General features: G+C 42.5%; 1 protein-coding gene across 7 annotated transcripts in view; it reads right to left on the reverse strand.

Annotated features, from left to right (window-relative positions):
- The window catches only part of rapgef2b (Rap guanine nucleotide exchange factor 2b), a 78,733-nt gene that overhangs the window by 55,751 nt on the left and 2,182 nt on the right, over positions 1-20,800 (reverse strand). For all 7 annotated transcript variants that reach the window (XR_011037157.1, XM_068325039.1, XM_068325034.1 and 4 more), the window contains exon 2: positions 353-423. Coding sequence is in view for 6 of the 7 variants with exons in the window: in XM_068325039.1 (XP_068181140.1) it covers positions 353-423 (71 nt within the window). In the remaining variant the exon portion in view is untranslated. The remainder of the gene's footprint in view (positions 1-352; positions 424-20,800) is intronic.

The raw sequence follows: 20,800 nt of genomic DNA on the forward strand, positions 1-20,800 counted from the left end.
CTCTCGATGCAGATTTACAAATTAGAAACTGCTTTAAACTCCATCTGGGGAATCAAAATTGCAATTTAAATAGAACATGCATCCATCATGACATCGCGGAGCTTTGAAAGTGAAATTACCGGTAAAGTGAGTGATATAACATGTTTGTAGGGCAGGAAAGCAGAATAATTCTTCCACCATTTTTTTTTTTTTTTTGGGTTGTGTTAATTTTCCACCCTTCATAACGCCCATTGTGGAGCTGACACTCAGGAGTCGTCGCTCTGTTTTAATTAACATTTCAAACAAAACGTGATGGGAATTTCACGTTCCGACTTTATGTTAATGAAGTAGCGGGAATGTGCGACGCTCTGACCTCAGCTGGTGCTCTCGCAGGTTGGACAAGGCCTCCATGCCGTGGAGGTAAGAGTAGACGATCTCCAGGTCCTGAGGAGCAGAAGGAAACAGCTGTTAGACACAGAAACGTGGAGACGGCGCTTTAAAGAGACCGTAATCGACATCTTTAATGTGACTGGTGTTTAAAATGCCTGCATGTGATGCAACACGAAGGCCTAATATTGGATTTCAAGTTTTTCACAGCGATAGTTTCAGTTTTGATGGTTTTGTTCTACCAGGAACACGTTGAAAGTTTTAGGCAATCAACCAAAAATCTTTTAGAACCTCCTCCTCTCTCATGTCGGAAAATTCAAACTGTACTTTCTCCAGATGTGTGTGTGTGTGTGTGTGTGTGTGTGTGTGCGTGCATGCGAATCAGCTGTCCTAAAAAAAAATGTTGAGAATCACGTTCAGACAAGCAGCTCCTTCCTGTCTGAATCATGGTAGCTTCTACGTGAAAAGCTGCAGGGATGACACACGTGCTAAACAGCACGCCGGCATCGCCGTACCGCGACCCCTAACCCCAACCATCAGCAGGACGCCGACATTGATATGTGTGACTGAGCACAAGAATAGAAGGCAATAAAGCCCCTTGCAGGGTAAACATAAAGGACGTACACAACACAACTATAAACTCCCTCATTCAACGACTCCATCAAATGACCCAGTGAGGGACCCTCGGAGGGTTTGGCAGACATCCCAGCCAGAGGTAACACACAGTGTCCCTCTCTGAGCGCTGGCATGCAGCACAGCTACTCCCCTGTCTGCTGGTGCACACTGGTGCACACTGGTGTGAGTGTGTGTCTGTATTGCGGTACTGGCTGCAGCTACTGGGATGCCTTTGTCGGTGGGGAAACTGGAGGCAGATGTGGCAAAAGCAGCCTCTGCCAGACACTACAAACACACACATGCAACAACACACACAACCCCGTCTCTTAGCTATTTTTCTGAGAGCAGTAATTATGAGCTTATTGAAAGTTTTATGAAATGCTGCCCACAGAAGCTAAAGAAGTATTTATTGTGTTGGTTTGGTTTATCTTTATGTCTAGGAGATGAGGAAGAACAAGAATCGCAGCAGCGTTAGATTCCAGTGTTGAAAACCATTTATTCTGGGAGTGACTAGTAATTTAATCCATTATTTTTATGAATAAATCACCTAAATGAGGATTACCTAAAGGCCTACTACTGGTTTTTATTTAGCCTGTTATACTGTAAGTGGAAAATTATGGCCACCTAGCAAAGATGCAGCAAAAACACATTCCTTTCATAAAGCAGTTTATCTAGTTTCTAATGACTTAACTGGTAACTGAACAAAAATACAGCATTTTAGTCTTATGGTAGATTTTCTGCGGACTAAGACTCCACTTGTGAACAGTTGTGTTACTCTGACGTGAATACAGCCTGGAAGAAGCAGACACACACACACACACACACTGATATTGTCCTCAGGCTGCCGGCTCTATTATATCACAGCCATAACCTTGTTAACCAAATCCTTGTGTCTGAATTGTCTGGTCAGTGGAGCAGCCAGAACAGGAAATCAGGTGCGTACCGCCACCTACTGGGTAACGCTGGAGCTACAGCCTAAGACTGCTGCACAATGAAAACAATCCTATACTTCCTCTCAAACGTGCTATTAATTCATTGAAAAGTGAAGGATGGATACAAATTATGTGGTTATAATTTAACAGTAGTAGAGGAAAGCTGACACAAATCAGTTATCAATAACTAAATGTAAATTAAGAATGAATGGGAATTTATTTTTTTTAATGACTGAATTACATGGAATCGTCTTAAGGAAAAAAGTGACCAAATTACTTTTTTAATATCTAAAAGGGGGAAACTTTTCCAGTTTGACAGGGAACAAAACACAAAAGAGCAGTTTTAGTGTCACATAAACACACAAAAAGATTGACGTAGTCCAAGACGTAAGCTGTTCTAATGCGTTATAACCTGCTAAAGCTCATCCATAAATACCCTCCTCTCTTTTATCTCATGCCATCAACTACTGTAAAGATAAATAAAAAAAGAAAATTCTCATGTTAAATCTATTATAACTGGGTTTTCTGTGTAAGGAAAAAAAAAATCAATTCATGTGTCCAACAAACTCCACGAGGTGGCAGTGTTGCAGGACTCTTTTCTTTCCCCCCTCTTTCACAGTGACACCACTTTGAATAAAAGTGCACCACTCAGAAGCGGCCTCACAGGGATAAACATGCAAAACCATCAATTGTGGCTTCAGTCTCAAATATTTCAGATTGACTGTATGGAAAGAATGTAAAGGACCCCATCTTTCCCGCTCCCTGGGCCCTACATTTTCCGATATGATTTTTGAGCTGGATTTTTTTTCTTCTTCTGTCTGGTCTCCTTTTGCATGGAACCAAACACAATTGCCACAAAGTCAATTGATCGCATTATTAAATCACTGCAAATCCTTGATATTTTCAATTGGGTTCCGGTGCTTTGTTTCTACTCGATTCATTTGCTTTCATTCAAACGCTGTAACGTTCAAACGCCGCCTTTTCCTCTGGCCACACAGATAAAACAGAAGAGGGTCTTTGATCCACTCTTTCAGCATCACTTGCGTCACGCTCATTCGCATCTCTGATTTAAAGCGACGCCAGCAATCTCTTATAGAACAGAAACAGGAAGGATCAAACCACGAGTGGTGGCAGAATGGCATTCCGATAAATCCTTGCTCCTGCCAAAATTCTGCTCATCTCCAGCATTACGCAGAACAAACACAAAGTGCTGAATACCTACTAAGCAGCTTGTTTTTCTTGCTTGTTATTCAAATTGCTGGCTTTTTTTTGGGGGGGGGGGGATTCCTCAAACTCCCATGATACACCAGTGAACAGCATCTAATCCTTCCTACTTCCTTTTCCAAACTAATCCTTCCAGGAACACGGGTGGCGCCGGCTGAAGGGAAACCACGACGCTGTTCTCGGTAAAACCTTGCAGCACGGATGTTTGTTCAAAACTTACCTGCGACGTTCTTTGAATGCCACTCGAAGTGACGCAACATGTCGCTGCTTTACACCTTCATTCGTAAAACAGATTGTAGTGGTTAAATGCGGACAGACAAGTGGAGGAATTTCCTCTCCTGGGGACAAATTAAACAATAGCATGCCTTGTCCTTCTCGTGTAAGGTTCAAGAATAAACTCGCAACCTTATCCACATGCACAATGAACAAGATGGTCCATTTTTTGCAGGCATTATGTTGGATCCCAGTGGGACAGGACGCAGGGCTGGGCCCGTGCCAGCTTGTTGACTTGCAGAGCATTCAGCGGGCAAAGGCAGGTCAAGGAAGTTGTGTTTTTCCTGCTTTGTGTTGACACTTCCAGAAAACAGACGAGCCAAAAGGATGCAGTGAAAACAAACAAAAGATTATCACATACCACCAAGATACTGCAAAATATCCACGCTCTATTAACCATTTGTTGATTTTAACATTGTTTTTTATTTGAATTATATTCATTTACCAGCGCCGGATTCAGGATTCACCCTGAATCCTAGAAAAAGGCCTCGGCTTTTCTTATCTCTTGACACCAGCGTCTTTAATCAGGGCCTTTCACTGAGGCACAAACGGTCGATCCATTTATTCATTTGGCTCTGGCCGCCTGCAGATAGCGGACCTGTGCATGCATCCATCATCCGCTGCAGACAAACATCACAGAAAAGGGCTGCGACCATTCAAAAAAACAATGCAACAACTCTAGGGGGGGAAGTAAGAAGAAAGGAGTCCCGGGCCGGTGTAGGGAGGTGAAGGACATTTCAGTTTCAGTATCTGATGGATGAACAAATAGAAAAACAAAACGCCTATTTTTTTTTTTTTACATCTTGACAAAGATGTTCCTACTGTGTGACTAAAATGTGCATAAAGCACCTATCAGAGTGATTTGTGTGTCGATGGGACTAATGCAACAATCTGCAGGCAATGGGGTTAAGTTTTTATATCTTTTATGACATATTACGTCCTGTAAACCCATAAAAGCAGACAAACGAGGGCTGTTTCGGTGATGCAGGGCCCTGACTGAGTCAGCCTGCAGAGTAAATCAATGATCGTGTCGCCTTTCTTGACAACATCAGCCTCCCCAGCCGTCTGCAAAGAGAGCATGCAAGCCTCGCGCTTACCCAGTTAGTGTTAAGGGGCATCCTTATATATCGAGTGATCTCTATTACATGTCAGCTGGTCCAGATGTGAAACATGACGTACTTGTAGGAGGATTCTTAAATGCACAATGCCAAATAAAATGATATTTGAACTACATATGAAAATTATATATGAAAATGCCTTTGTGGATGATTTTTTGTGTCAAGAAAAGAAGTTTGTGTCCCAGATTGCTCGCCATGATATTTTTTTTGTCGCACTTCATTTCGGAATCAGAAAAAAAGTTCGACATACCGATGTGAAAAAGACTTCTTTTTTTTTTTGTTAGGAACTTCTGTTTTATTCCTCTTCAATGATTCCAAAGTTGTTTTCCGCCTCTCTACTTGTAATGCGATGCAGCAGATTGTGCATTCCTTACGCATGCAGCTCTTTGTATTGAGATGACAGAGAGACGAACAAAAAGGCAGGGGAAGCAACAGAGAAGGAGGGTGGCCGCTGACTGTGAGGCATATGCATTTCTGTCGGCACTGCCAAGCAACTTGTAAAGATCTCGTCTGAATGAGCTTTCACACACACACACACACACACACACACACACACACACACACACACACACACACACACACCATCGTTTCACTGGGATGTGGTGATCCGAGATCCATCCTTCCGTCCACGGTGGGAAAAAGAAGAAACCTTGACCAGCGATAGAAGCATCGCATTAACGCTGTTGTTTTGAATGTTTGCTTGTGAGACAAGCTGCATCCTTGTACCGGTTGGCTCATTACGCCGCCTGTGCCCCCCCCCCCATCTAAGATGCTTACGACCTTGATCCCTAGCAGTCAAAGAAGGAACGGCCACTCTAATCGCGGCACTTTTTGCGCGGGGAGGATTTGTTGTTCTGTTTCAGAAAATAGTTGTGAAAAGAGCAAATTAATCCCCCGCGACTCAGGAGTGAGGACGGCCTAGTTTTGGTAACAATCGCTCACTTGTCACTGCGGGGTGAGCTTTTTCGACTCCCCACCTTCACACTCTGAACTTCACGAAGGTGGTTTTAAGGTCAAAACAAGTGGACACAATGCAAAAAAAAAAAGATTTGATTAAAGCAGAAGAATTAGCACCTCTGTTTGCAATGTGAAGGAATTTTTGATTGTCTGGATTTTTCAGTTCGAAAAATACAATTTTGGAGTTTAAATTAAAATCGTTATCAGTGCATTTGTGCATTAAATCACTCTTGTGCAAATCCACACCAGGTTTTGAACCAGAACATTCCCTTTTTTTAAAGTGGTGACCTTTTCCAGGTTTGCCAACCTCCTCTGGTTCAGTGATGCTGTGGTATTCCTGGATCCTGTTACCGTGACAGTGGGGGGGAGGGTCATCTTATGTGTCAGGCCAGGGTGAGGCTTGCATTCCTCAGATGACATCGGCGAGATAATGTCTCAGAGACCACACCAACAGACCCACGTGAGGTCTAAAGAGGGCATCTTATTTGTGCCTCTTACCCCCCCACTGAAGGCTAACCTATGGGAGGAACCACGTATAGAACATACTGAGCGGAGGAATCATCCGGGTCAAGCATCTGTGAGCGACCTGCTGGGATACAGCCATTAAAACACAACGCCAGGTCTTCAAATAACTCGCTTGTGTCGAACCTGACGGTCCTACCGCTGAAGTTATTCAGTTTGATTCGACAAGATAAAAAGCAGTAAATGTATGTCTGAGAATATCAACTGTTTCTTGATCGTCTGATGAATCTAACTATAATTTTAGCTTTAAAAAGTTTAAATTTAGTTGCATTTCCAAATAGAATTGGACAAATGTGACATTTCAGCTGCTGCCAATCAAAAACACCAAATTATGAAGTTCACAGGTGAAGCTGGACCATGGTAAAATAAGAATGGCTTATTATTCTAAAAACAATCCATTATGAAAGAAATGGATCATTTAATTGTAATTTAGAAGGTTACATTGCTTCAGTCTACTGACAGTAACTAAATGATCATCCTTAGTAACTTTACAAGCAATAGGCGGGCAAAAAACCCGCCGACCGCACTCTGTAATTATTCTATGATTTATTCTAACAACACTTCAGGTCCTCCTGCATTGCAGTTATTTTCTCCTGACTCACACTTATTAGTCAAAAGTTCAATAAGTAGATTAAAACATGAGGAACTTTTAACTTCCTTGGTAGCATAAGAATACAGTTAAAACCCTGCTAGACGTCGTATCTATTTAAAACACTGACAATAGCCTCCAGTGCATTTCATACATTCACAATGACTGCCGTTCTAGTCTATCTAATTAGGAATATATGGCTGCTTCGGAGACTGAAAAACAATTTAAATATGAGTGCTGGAAAATAATGACGTGGACGGAGGTGGAAAACAGCCTGCAGGCGCGTCACAGGGCAGCCGGACCGCCGGGAGCCCAACAGCCAGCGCTCAAGGTCGGAAGGTCGTGTTGTCTACGGTGCAAAATCTGCTAATGGCAATATATTGCATTATATTGTCTTCTCAGCACAAACGTCGCAGCATGTCAGTGGTGCCAACTGGGAGTGAGGTGGGAATCAGGTGGACGACCCCCCCCCCCAAGAGTAGACAAAATAGCAGCGATGGCAGTTTATTCCAAATGTGCGCGGCGTTGGTCGTAAACCTCAGGGGCAGCGGCGGTGGTGGCGGTAGGACGATGTTCCACTGGATGCCATTGTGTGTGTGTCATGTGTTTGTCTTAACCTTCGTCTGGTGTTAGCTTTCTGTTACCATTTCCGATGTTAACGGGTCGGTTTCGACCCGCGCTTTAAATCATCTCTAAAATACACTAAAAGCAATCATCTATCATCCAAATTGTTTCTCATCTCTTGGTTACATTGTTAGGCTTCCTTATCCATGAAAATATTAGTTTTAATGTTTTTGGTGTGGGCCTCTGGGCCTTTTTTTGTCAGTATAGCCCTCGATTTCAATTTTAAAAACTGGTAAAATGAGCCTCAAGAGAATCATATAAATAAAAAATAGGTTGTTGTGTTACCTGAGTATTACTGAGGGGTATTATAACACATCTCTTGAATAAATTTTTTTCATTTATTTTTCCATTTTAATATTATTAACTATAGTAACATCTATGGTGTTACGGGTCAATTTTGACCCATGTATATTTACTTCAAGGAAATGAAAAAAAAAGTATTTTTTTCAGCAATACAACTTTACTCTAAACACAAAATGAAAAGCAGAACAAGTAATAACACAAAATATAGATTTGCAAGGTCAAACAACCAATCAAGCATATGTTGCAAAATTCCAAATTCGAAAACTAATAAAAAACTAAATCAGAGTAAAAGTCTCTGTATGCAAGAACATTCATATGTATGTGTGTGTGTATGTATGTTTAGATTCATGTGTGGCAAAAAGTGACACTATTTGCGTGTTCTTTGCAGATATATTTCTTGCACTTGAAGCACAGTTCGTTTGTCTTTCTGTCCTTCCTGTTTGGGCAGACCTGACACCTCTTTCTTTTAGAATCAGATGGCCTGAATTGGGTTCTGGCTGTGGCTGGTGCGATTGGTGTTGAGGCAGGGCTAGCTGAGTAGGATGCTGGCGAGGATGCTCTTTGTGTTGCTGATGTTGTGGACCGAGTGGTAGGTGAGCTCTGCAGCTGTCTGACCAAGGCTGCAGCATCTGGGTCTCGGGGAACCCGCTGCCTTTGCTCAATGTGTGGCTTCACGAGGGAATGTCTGAGCTCCTCAAGAAACAATCTCCGCATGGCTTTTTTGGTTGAGTTCCACCCTGGGTGGATGTGGGTCCACAACACAAATGCATTATATGCAGACACATCAAGCATGTCGTAAAATACAACCATTGGCCATCTCCTGGTCATTCGCTGGCAAGTGTAGGTGGCAGTCAGCTTGTCCACTCCTCCTTTATTCTTGTTGTAGTCAAGGATAATTGTGGGCTTTTTATCACTTCCTGATGACACAGCTGCGTCTTTGTGAAGAGTAGACATCAGCATCACATTCCTTCTTTTTTTTTGACAGTATGAGACATCAGACAACCCTCATTAGCATACAAAGATGAAACTCACATTTCAACGACCCCCTTTGACACCCCCACCAACAATCGTTGAGGAGCCAGACGGGTTTCAAGGACAGTCGTTGGAATGTGAATAGCACTGACCACACCCCACAGGGTTAATAAGCTGGGACATGATCAGCCGCCCTCTGAACTGAAGAAGTCTATTGTATGAGATACAAAACGTCTTCAAGAACTTTCTTGACGTCGAGTGGATTGACTTCAACGGCTTTTGGATAACAATGACCTGGTTGACTGAGAACCTACACAGACATCTGACATGCCCGACTTCATTTGTTTTTGTTTCTGTGCAGGTAAACTGGAAAACAAAAATCCAAAATGAGATTCCACTAAAGCTCACACGACTAGGAGATGAGCTGTCTGTCTGACAGTGCACTTATGCTATCAGTTTTTGCTCTAATTATTGCTTTATAAGCTTATTTTATAACAGGGTCGAAACCGACCCTAGCACCACAAAGGTAACAATTTCAACCAGAGCATTTTATAATTTAGTGAAAAAAATTTTTTGGATATTATTTTGTTGTAATAGAGGTACCTGACAAAGTCAAAAAGCCTTGATGCAATAAATGTATTTTTGTGGTAGTTTTAGGAATTTAAAATCAAGAACGGGTCGGTGGCGACCCTAACAACAGACGAAGGTTAATGTGTGTATTCCCTTGTCTTTGTTTGCACCCCCCCTCCCCGTTAACAGGGTGGCCAGCAGCTGTCCTTGAATCTCTATCGGCAGAGAGCGTGGGATATGTTGGGTATTTTTATCCGTGAGCCTGTGCGAAAGAGCAGGTGGGGGGCTTTTGTGGGCTGTAACAAGGTCACGCGGTGGCGAAGCGCCGCTGCTGCATCGCTAACTATGGCTATTCTGGCCCGCCGTTCAGGTCTGAGCACCCGTTTAGCAAAGACGAGCAAGGTGATGACGGAAGAAGCTCAGATCAAAACTGCACATGTATTAGCGAGTCCGTTCTATTTGATCTGACTTTCTGAAAGGTTGAAACCGATGACGTAATCATGTTCTCCCCCATTAAAACTACGTGCCGCCTGAATGGAGTTGGCACAAACTACAACAAAGCTAATTAGCAATCTTATTACCATTAAGCACTCGGTGTTAATTCTGCAGATTAAGCTAGCAGATCACATGCTCCTCTCTCACACTCTTCCTCTCAGAATTAAGCGCCGGGTCACATTCACATTCCCGCCGCCTCTTTGTGTGTTTTGTTTGGGGGGTTTTTTGCAGGATGACAGGGAACCATCTTCAATTTCCACTTTTACGCCAGCTTGATGGATTTCAGCGAGCGGAATTCCACCTGTGAGGCTCAAGTGGACACTAGGGGGCGGAGGGGGGGGGGACTTTACAGTCACCGATGCCATTTAGAAGCACTTGGGAAGCTGTTGTTTATTTCCCAGCGCGGTCGCGCAGCCGGTGGACGTGGTGACTGGCTGGAACAAGAATCAAGGGAGGCATGTGAATGAGCTTAACGGCACCTACTTGAGCTGTCTGCCAGCATAAACCCCTCAGGGACTAACAAGCGCTCCTTCTCCGGGGGCATGCAAATTAAGATGGATGTCGGGCTGCACAAGTAGAAGCAGACAGTGAGTTGTATTAGTTCTTTGTTAAAAACAAGCTAGTGCACATAGTTCATAGACAGGAAAGATGTATGTTTGCGCAACCAGTAAGCACAGCAAACAAATGCTAAGGGTCAGCCGACCTCTTTAGCCCATCTGCTTTGATTAGTGCTGCAGCTCGCCGGAGCAGATGTTTGTTTTTAAGTACATGCATGTTTAAAAAAAATGGAACGACGCAACCTCTACTCAACCTGAGAATCACTGTGGCGTGTAAAGATATATCTTAAGGCATAAACGAAACTGATAGCTTGACGCTGCCAATCTTCATCAAGAAGCCAAGATTTAACTCTTGTTCAAACTGCATTTGGCAAAACTTGATGTATATTTTAGATTTATTGCACAAGTTGCTGTTCTATTATTTCAGAGACTACACAGACTGCTGCATGATGTCAATGAAGGAAAAACACAAATTAAAAAGTTCTGCAATGGCAAACCGATCAGACTATCATGACCGTTTATTCTAGGAATGATACAGAGATAGTCTCCAACCTGTAAGGTGAAGAGTTGTTGCGACTCAAGCTGTACGCAAGCAGCACTGTTTACAGTACAAGAACTATACTGTATATGAATACCACTATATTGTCCTTGCTTTGAGGAGGTGCACTGATAATAAATAATGCAGGATCTGCAGTAAACTGTAAGGACACAATGCTGCACTGCCGTCCTTCAGGGTAAAACAAAGCCGAAAAAGTAAGAAAGAACTGTCGTCATCAGCCTGGTTCCGTCTTCGTATTCTTCACATAGCATCAGTCAAGCCACACTGATACAGGATTTCACAGTCATCTACTTAGCGCTGAATGATATTTGCTGACTCAGACGCCCCTCATAATGTCACGGCGCTGCCACGTAGGGCAAAAAGTCAAAGCTATCAACGGCATCACAGGAACAAGCTGGAGATGAGCCTGGATGCTGAGAATCTGTGACAGATGGAGGTTTAAAACCTGCAAAGATGCAACTCGTGTCCACCTGAACGCCAATGTCACCCTCCATCCATCTGATTTCTGATAAAGAAATGAATCTAAAAAAATTTAACAGTTTTGAGATCGACTGACTGGCAACATGTCACCAGTAGCAGCTGAACCAGATAGCTTTCATATGATTATCACTGCATATGAAAGCGGAGTAAAAAAAGCTACAAGATTTCCCAATACGCCTCAGAATCTAATAACCTGTTCTCCTCCTGAGGATCTTACCTTTAATTTTATATTGTCCCAAACTTTATTTGTTATCCCGCTAACCAACAGACAGACAACACCGGGTGGAGGTAATAAAAGAAGCTTCCAGTGTGCAGCCTCTTCATAGTCTCTACCACAGTATAATAACATGACAGCTGCTGCTGTGACCACAGGATTGTATTGTATTAACCACTGTAACCATCTATAGACACTCCTATCAGCACACACCACATCCATGACAGCTCAGGGTAATTGATGGCAAAGGTCTATTGTCATCTCAGTTAAAGAAGTGGCAATTATGCAGTTATAAAACACCACAATTTTTATTTTCATTTTAGATAACAATTGTGATACCTTGGCTGACACGAAACTTATTTCAGCCATTAGCATGTGGCTTCGACCACAACAATGGCTCAATGTGGATGCAACGGTGCACTCTTGAGAAATACTGGACACAAAGAGATCTCTCAGCTCTGTCACTGGAACTCATTGTAGCAGGTCGCCAGGCCGGGAACAAAGCCAGCTGTCTGGCTAAATGAAAACCCGCTCCATCTCGTTCAAACAAAGCCCTCAAAGAGGTGCGGCGCAATAATCACAAAAGTTACACAACATCATATAAAGATCAATTCATGAGCGCTCAAAGGGAAAATGGGGAGAAAGGTTGGGGTGGATGAAATAGGATGGGGATGTGTTTTCCTCCTCCCCTGGGTAAATGGCTTGCTTGGTGGCCTAAATGATCCATAAATGCTTGGTCCCAGCTTCTCCACTTTTATCTGTCCAATTAACTCGACACAAATAGAGGCCAAATGCTGGAGGACAATTGCTAATGAAATCCCCAGAGCGCCACAAAGGGAGAAACATAACACTGATTTCCCACCTCAGTCCGGGTTCGATCCTTGGCCATGACTACATCCAATTGGTCTGTTTCCTAGAAGAAACCGTCAGTAACCTAATTTAAATATATATTAAATATAATTATCAATCTTTAAAATCTTTGCTGCCGCTGCTTCTGAAAATCTGCTGTGACCGGTTGCTAGGGAACAACCAGTGAAAGTGTTTTCACCAGGAGTACCACTTTCACACGAGCTGGATTTCACTTCAAGGGACCCCAAAGCCACAAACACTAACTGGTCGCCGGAGGGAAGTTGGAGCTGTTTGTTAGAAACAGAAGATCTTGATGTTCTCGTGGAAGAACAACACCACCCAAACAGAACTGTTGATGTTGGACGAAAAAATGGAACAACACAAAAGAGTCACCCAACGTGCCAAGACATTAAAGGCGGTTATTGCTGCAGAGAGACTCAAAACCAATCCCTCAAAACTACAAACAAATTTGGCGATGTGACATTGAATTCCAACGTCTCAAATGGAACCCTGGCGGTGCTGGCGGTCTCACGTCTGGAGTGTTTCCAGCGGGTCTCTGTGCTGCAGAACTCCAGTCGGCAACATGAACAGCCTGTTCCCTTCTGTGGTGGGAGCCAGCCTGCCAGCAGCTTCATCGTTGTTGGTAGCAACACTCATCTACGCTCTTCCGTGCTTTGGAATCACAATGAAGGGCGGCCTAGCGCCTGCATGTGTGAAGTGTGACGCCTCACCTTTATATCTCTAAGCGGTTTGAGTAGTCACAACGTAAACCCTTCGATAAGGCGTTTTAAAAATGGCACGCTTGGGTTGACCTGAGATTAGGAACATAACTCCTGCATGTCATGCATGAAAATCACAGTTAATACAAGGATAGTCTTGTCTGTTTTGAGTAACTGTTGTTACTGGAACCCAATTCCTGGCATGATCTGTTCATGAATGGAGAAATGCCACACCCGGTGAATGATCAAAGTTGCCTTGCGTTCAGCATCCAAACCACACCGGAGTACACTGCTAGCGGCGTCTTGAACGGACGCTTCCTGTTTACAGGAGTTCGCTTCTGATCCCACCCATGGCCATTTTCACTCAGAATGAAACGCGCCTCAGCTCCGGGGGATTTCAAGCTGCATCCTCAGGATGTTTTACAAAAGAAACTAGCTGAACCATCATGTGTTTCCCCTTCCACTCCCCCACCACCACCCCCTTCCTGCTCAATATAGGGGAAGTATTTCTTTGTTAAAGTCTGCTAGGTATGTGCATAATTGTAGTCGGTAAAAGTTAGCTACCAGCTATTCTCAGTGCAGCGACAAAATAATCGGAATGATTTGAAGTGTTTTTGACAAGCAGAAGCTGGTTGTAACAGGAAGTCTTTGTTTTGGGGCCACACCACTGTTGGTGGACTCAAAAGCCCCCCCTCCCACCACGAGCCCAAGGGGAGGGAAGCATGCATGAATGGCCCCGCATCTTTCCCTTCCATTAAAATCATATACAGTCTTCATTTAGCCTAATTATTACGCAGCCACGGGCGTTCAGATCAATGTGACACAAAAAAACCATCACGAGCATCCTGTCCCAAAACGAGATGTATTTTATGACAAGGAGCAAACCAATTTCACGGGAAATATGGTGCCGAACTATATATATATATATATATATATATATATATATATATATATATGATAAGACATAGCACAATGGACAATGTGAGATTGTAATCATGAAGTCATCTTTTCACATCACGGCAATTTTAGTCAAACTGCCCAGGAACTATTGAAATGTGTCTGATCAATCCTATCAGTTTTTCTTATGGGCGAATCCTGTCAAACTTAAATAAATGAAATTTATCTTGAATGAATTACAAGAACAACCAAACCTCAGCTGAACACTTCTTAAAGTCGCTGTGACCCTCGAGTTTCTTTCTGCCCATTCCTCACAGTGAGTTTATGACATTAAACAAACTTATGCCATAAAGATTCTGTTGTGTGTCGTCAGGCTCCTTTTGTCCCAGTGAATGACTCTTTTCCCTTGTGTCATACAGTTCTGTTTGTTTCCACAGTAACTGGGTGCAGCGTGGCGCTTTTCCTTGTGAAGGTTTGCTTGAAAACAAACTGAAGGGTTGACCACATTACTTAACCACAAATAAGCAAATATAAGAAGGTTTCACAAGCGTTAGCTCTTCTGGAGAATTGTTGATGTAGTATTACACAACTCTTTTTGGATACTTGGTCTTTCTGCCATGAAGGGTATACATTACATTATAAAAAGAGATCCGCACGCCAATTCTGGCAAGAATGGTTAATCAAAGGGATTCGCTCCCAGCGGGGATGCTTTAAATTCAAAGGATGTATAGGGCCATATGGAAAAACGTCTGGAAGCGGATGCCTGTTTGAGGTCAACCAAGGCAAGTGTCAATTAGCCCGGTCAAGATCCGAGGTCAAAATGAACCACTGCAGTTTCATAAATAATGTGCAGCTTTAACTGACAGCACAGCTTTTTGGGAAAAAAATACTACTAGAGTGGTGTTGGAAAGACTTCAGTAGTAGGTCAATGTCAGCGGGACTCAAAAGGGAATGAAGCATTCCAGCAAAAAAAAGGTCCATAAACCTGTCCCAAAGGTCGGAAGGTAGGATCCTAAAAAATCCAGGTGCACAAACTCAAAGGCTTGAAAGAAAATTCTAATAGTCTTCAACTGGCAAAGGCAATTTGTTAGAAAAACTAGTTAAAAAGACACAAAATATTATTAATGGTTCAGTTCAGGAAAGCTACAATTACCATTTCCTTTTTCCCAAAAAGCAGGAAGCAGGGAGAAGCCGTCAAACGTTCCACAAGGAATCAGATTACCATGAGGCCTTTGGCGAGGAACTGTTATTTTCCCCAGTGGGGGAAACGTGACCAGCCACAGGTTAGACTGACCCTTAAGGACCAATTGCAAAGATAAGATTTCAAGACGACAGATAATGCACAGCACTACACCCCACTGAACACAGGAAGTGGAACAACACTATTCTTAATCGCTGATTGCTAAGCGAGGAAAACTTCTTTCATCGCTGCTTTTTAACACCATCCCCAACAACGGAAGTCCAGGATCGCTACTGCGGCTACTTTAGACTTTTGATAGAAGAATCCATAAGCAAAGACAGCTGTTTTTACCCTCACTGGAACTGTAATCAATCACTTCTTTTTGCTGACATGCCAAATACAGACCTGCCTTCCACCAGCGCAGCTGGTAATAAAGCAGTTCACAGGAAGCTAGATCGTAACTGTAAAGTTGAGACTATTTGGAACATCCGCAAATAGTCTCACCTTTACAGTTAGACTAGAATGTGTTCATGACGGATTGCCAAATTAGTCATTGACCGTTCTTATTGTCGCAAATTCTGTAAACAAGTATTAGCGGCACGGTGAGCCCGCATACCAGGATTTAGAGACCTCTAATCACACAAATTAATGAGCTCTCCATCTGATCCACATGTCTGAGCAGTTCAGCAAAAGGGATTATACAGCAGATTACACGCCACATAGCGAGCCAGTTCTGTGTGGGTCGAAGGCTAACATGCAAACTCACTTAAAGACATCCGGTGGTTGCTAACGTCCGTGACATAGTCGCGCTCATGCAATCCTTTTTCAGTGACGTAGGTATCACTGTTTCCAAATGCGGGAATTTGCCACATCTCGTTCAGGAACACCGCTAATAATCGCAGCTACTGAAAGTTCTGTAAGTTCAGTAGCAGGCGTACAAATATTGCATGTCAGGAATAATTTATTCTTCAAACTCCCCATGCTGCCAAAAGTGAGTAACGGCCTAAGTTATGTAAAGATTGTGGTCGCACAGTGGCATGAAGTCTGCTGTCATCTTGCCATGAACGCCATGGGAATTTCTGGAGCCGCGATTCTAGATCTGTTTTTCTTTGTTTTAAAAGTATCAGGAGGAATGTGAACAAAGTGACTGAAACATGCCGCTGACATTTCCAACCCGAAAACTCCGGGGCTGCGATCAATGATATGCTACATCAAAAACACGGTAAAAAGTAGAAGTCGAAGAGCAATATGGCTTCAGATCAAATAAATGGAATCTGTCAGAGTGAAAAAAAGAATCAAACTAAGTTAGAGAAATAAAAATGTTCAAAGAAACCAACACATGAACGACATGACACGTCGTGAGCGCTCCCACGTCAGCTTTTCAGATCGGTACACGAAAGCAGCTGCGGGAAAGAGGATCGCAGAAGCCAGCATGAAGTCTCCGTCTAACCATTTTAGAAATGTCTTCCAACCCCCCCGCACACACACACCACCACCACCCAAGCCTCTATTGTTTGAAAGTGACCTCTCACATCACTGCACTGAAGGATATCAAGCACACTTGAGCGAGCTTTGTGGAATGATTTGATTTTTACATGTGACTCAGCTTATGCAATGTCAATGTTTTTATGCTTTTTCTTTTGAGAGAACACCTACAAGATAAACTGATGGGGTAAAATAATCATTAGCTAGGCCAGCATGCAACACAGCAGCCACAGATAGCACCTTTATGGATTAGCAGGGCTATGAAAACACAGTGAATAAAATGTAAATGAACACAAAAGGTAATCCATCTGAACCAACCATCCTGAATTGATAGCAAACATGGGCAAGAAGCGCATGAAATTTGATTTCTGTGCTCCGCCGGGGTTAAAACAACAGCTTCATAGGGTGAAAGTCAGTGTGTGTTTAACCTACTTCAGTCTTTAAGCACTAACTGCACTCGATTGGTCTTTTCTTTATTAGATTGCAGCAGCATACACAAACATCCTGGAGTATTCCAGTAAGGAATGCTTTCTGGAATGTCCTTTTTTTTTGGGGCTCAATGTCAACCATGATATCAGACATAACTAAGCTGTAAAACTGCACAATTAAACTGTAAAACTGTCATAAATGACATCGTTCTGTGGCAGACGTATCATTTAAGGTCTAACCTTTTCATACAGCAAGACCGCTGACAAACAGATGCTAATAAAATAACTTTAATAGGTTTACTGAACCGTGGACGGCGTTGGAATAAAGAAAAAAAAAGGGGGGGGGATTCAAATGAGCTTACGCTGCATTTGTTTCTTTCTCTAACCATTCCTGAAATCATCCCCTGTATTTAAAAACGAGGGAATACGTCAGCGCGGCCGCGGTATGTGTAACCGCCGCTGCTTACACCAAGCCTCCACTTTCATCAGAAGAATAACATGTGACATCACTGCTCTTACTCACCGCAGAGCAAGGAGGCATAAAGCCTAAAATGAATGGGAATTTTTGGAGAATGACAAAAATCCTGTTGTTGGGGGGGGGTACACCTTTATAGCTTGAGTGAAATAAAACGCAGCACAAGTCCATTCCGCTTTTTGGAGACAGCAATCTGTACGGTTTTAAATATAGATGCTCACATGCTCTTGTTGCCCCTCACAAAAATAGGAAAAGAAGTCACAAAAAAACAACACCCTGCTTCGGAAATGAAAGCTTTTTTTGGAGGGGGGGTGGGGGTGGGGGTGATTCTGTTGTCAACCTTTTCTTCTGGCTTCAGTTCAAAAAGCATCCTTGACGCTTTTCCGCTTCCTGCTGCTTAAAGAGGGCAGGATGCCGAGAGACGAGGCAGCGTCGCACTCATCAGTCATTCTACAACCTGTAGCGACAACTTCCGCTACTGTTTTATGCATCCCTTCATTAGAGGGGGGCGAGGCGGGGTGTCCATTTGTTGTCAAATTCAAGTTTTTTGTGACATCACCTTTGTACGCTTTTTTTTTTTTACCTGAAGCCTATATTGAAGAAAAAAACCTTGAATTCACAAATATGGAAAAAAAGGAAATGATTTTGTGCGTTGCGCCTCCAGATGTAAGGCTGTGAGGAAGGGTCACCTCAGCTGGGGGGGGGCTGCGGCGGTTCACGGCCTTCAGCTTCGCCACCTGGCTAACCGAGAGGCAATATGTCCTGAGCACAGACAGAGGAGAGAGTGTGCTTTCTGCGTTTTTGTTCCTAGTAGACCAAAGATGTTTGCTTTGCTCATTCATTCCTAATTGAAGCATACTTTATCGGGTTTCACGCAGTGAATGATGTATTTATGACAGTTAAAATAACTTATTCTTTTGAATTATTTGGGCCGTAAAATTTTAAAAGACTGCAACAAATGTTATCCAAAATTTCCCAAATCCCAAACTAATGTCTTTATACTTTAAATAATTTACAGTCGAAAACTCAACAACTTTATTGTGAGAAATGACACGAAAAACAACCAAAAACCCAAAGCTATATAAGTCAAATTCACTTGCACTTCTATGAGATAATTTCATTACCTGTAAGCACCTTGAAGACCCAGTGGGGTGCTGTATAATTAACTGCCACATCTATTTATTGTATTCCTTTTTCTCTTTCGCCTTTAGCACATCTCACGCTGCCACCCCGTCCCTCGCACTGCTGCGTCAAATTGAATTTCCACCATGGGGGATCAACAAAAGGTACATCTTATCTTATCTGATTAATGTCTTTTAGTGGGTCTGACAAACATTGTATGGGGGCTTAAATGAGAGCCCATAATAGAACCACTGCTGAGGCAGACTCAATGTCATGGTGTCGTCTACGACACTGACAATGTTCCCGTGATGGTAAATCGTCCTTCAGATGTCTTGTGAGGAATATCTCTTACAATTAAATAATTATCAATTTAAATTATAAATAATACCAAAAGGGTGATCTAATTTCAAACAGAAAGTCACACCAGTTGAGCTATAATCACATTGCACATTTAAGCAGTGCGGCTTCATTCATTTTTCCACAAACATTCATCAGTTTCTACAAGAAAACAGAATTAGAGATCAAATCATCCTGTCATTTTAGTTCTTTTTCATTTTAAATTCTATGCATCAGAGCTTTGCAATAAAAAAAAGAAGATTAACTTCTTCTGTTTCCTTGACAATCAAATGGTCTTCTTTTAGCCTTACACACTCCAACTTTGAATAGAAATCAAGAAAAGGAAACTGCCAAAAGCCAGAACGAACACAAGCTGTCGAGTGGACGGTTATTTAACCTGCCATGTGACAACGGACTGAGACAGAGGGTCAAATCCAACAGTGTTCAGACTTGAACACTTGACTCAGATCCCTCTAACCGTTGGCTAATCCTGACAGAGACTCTGCCAACACCATTAGGATAAACTATTTGAAGCTACAGCACATTCACTGGACTCTTGAAGAGAACATCAGGAAAAGGTGTTGTTAATGAAAAACACAGGAGGAGCCTGAACCACAGAGCCACTCAATACCCAGAGAAGCTTAATGTCAAAAAGATTTCTTAGCCACAACAAAAGTCGTCACTCTTTACAGGACCGGTGCAGAGGCATCTAAAAAAAGAGAAGAGCCGTTTTCTGTGACACAACAGCAACATGATACGGATGAGTGTTTCTGAAAGTTGTCAGCACCTCACACCTCTGACTAAATCATTTTCAAACACTGTCCTTTAGTCATTGTACAGCATGTCCCAGTCCATCTCTATGACCATTTACACTTCCTGGCAGGAGTTTGGACATTAAGTTGAGTATTTTCTATTTAAGTGAATGACAGGTGTGTCCAGATGAATGACATGTATGCATACTAGGGCTGCACAGGGTTGTTTCATCATCATCATCATCATCATCAACATCTTTATTGCAGTGAACAGCTATATAGTCGTCACATCGCAAGTGATGCAATGTCAAGTCATCTTGAATACAGGCGTGGCATCAGAAGGACCAGCTGTTCATCTTTACTGACTCTCCTCAGAGGACAGATTGTCTCTGGGAATTTCATCAAACTTTTTGTCCAGCTCAAAAATTCCAATGTTTTCACAATATCCAGGCGTTGATTTGTTCTAATTTAAATTCTTTCGTGTGGGTGCGCAGGATGACAAGTTTTAGTCTCCGTTGAGGAGCGCCGGCTTTAAATCACACCCTGGTTCCCGTATTGACAGTTGAGAACACTAAAAGAAATCAATGATGTAAAGGAGCGCATCAACCACAACCCCGGCAATGACTTTGTAGAGAGGAAATCTATTGGTTCATTGGTACACAAACAAAATATATACCACTTGTAAACGTTCAAGATCATTCTCGCTAGTTTAATCGATTAAAGTTTTTGTGGTTTGTTTTTTAAAACACCACACACACCATTAAAACATTTGATTTCTGTTGGACAACTTGAAGGTGTTACAATGAAGCTGAAGACATCTTGGAAGACATTTTTGAAGATTTTTTTTTTTTAACCTGTTCTCATTTATATTTGCCTGAAATAAATCACCGTCTAGGAAGATCAAAGTAACTACTGGTGCCAATCAAATTCTGGGTTCCATTCCCATATTGACATTGGTCGCTGCTGCACATCAGTCTGAATACAGTTCTAAAGACCACATGTCTGCTACAGCTAACAAGCTGTCAATGACACCATAATTGTTTCCTCAATGTCAGACAGATGGGCAGAAGGCTGCGCTGCTCACTCGTCCACTGGTTAAAGTGGTGGCCTATTGATTGTCCACTCCGTGTCCTTGCTGAAGCAGCAACCATTTGGAATGAAAGCACCGCCCAAATTAAATGATAGCA

Source organism: Antennarius striatus, chromosome 10, assembly GCF_040054535.1.
Source record: "Antennarius striatus isolate MH-2024 chromosome 10, ASM4005453v1, whole genome shotgun sequence".
Classification (NCBI taxonomy): domain Eukaryota; kingdom Metazoa; phylum Chordata; class Actinopteri; order Lophiiformes; family Antennariidae; genus Antennarius; species Antennarius striatus.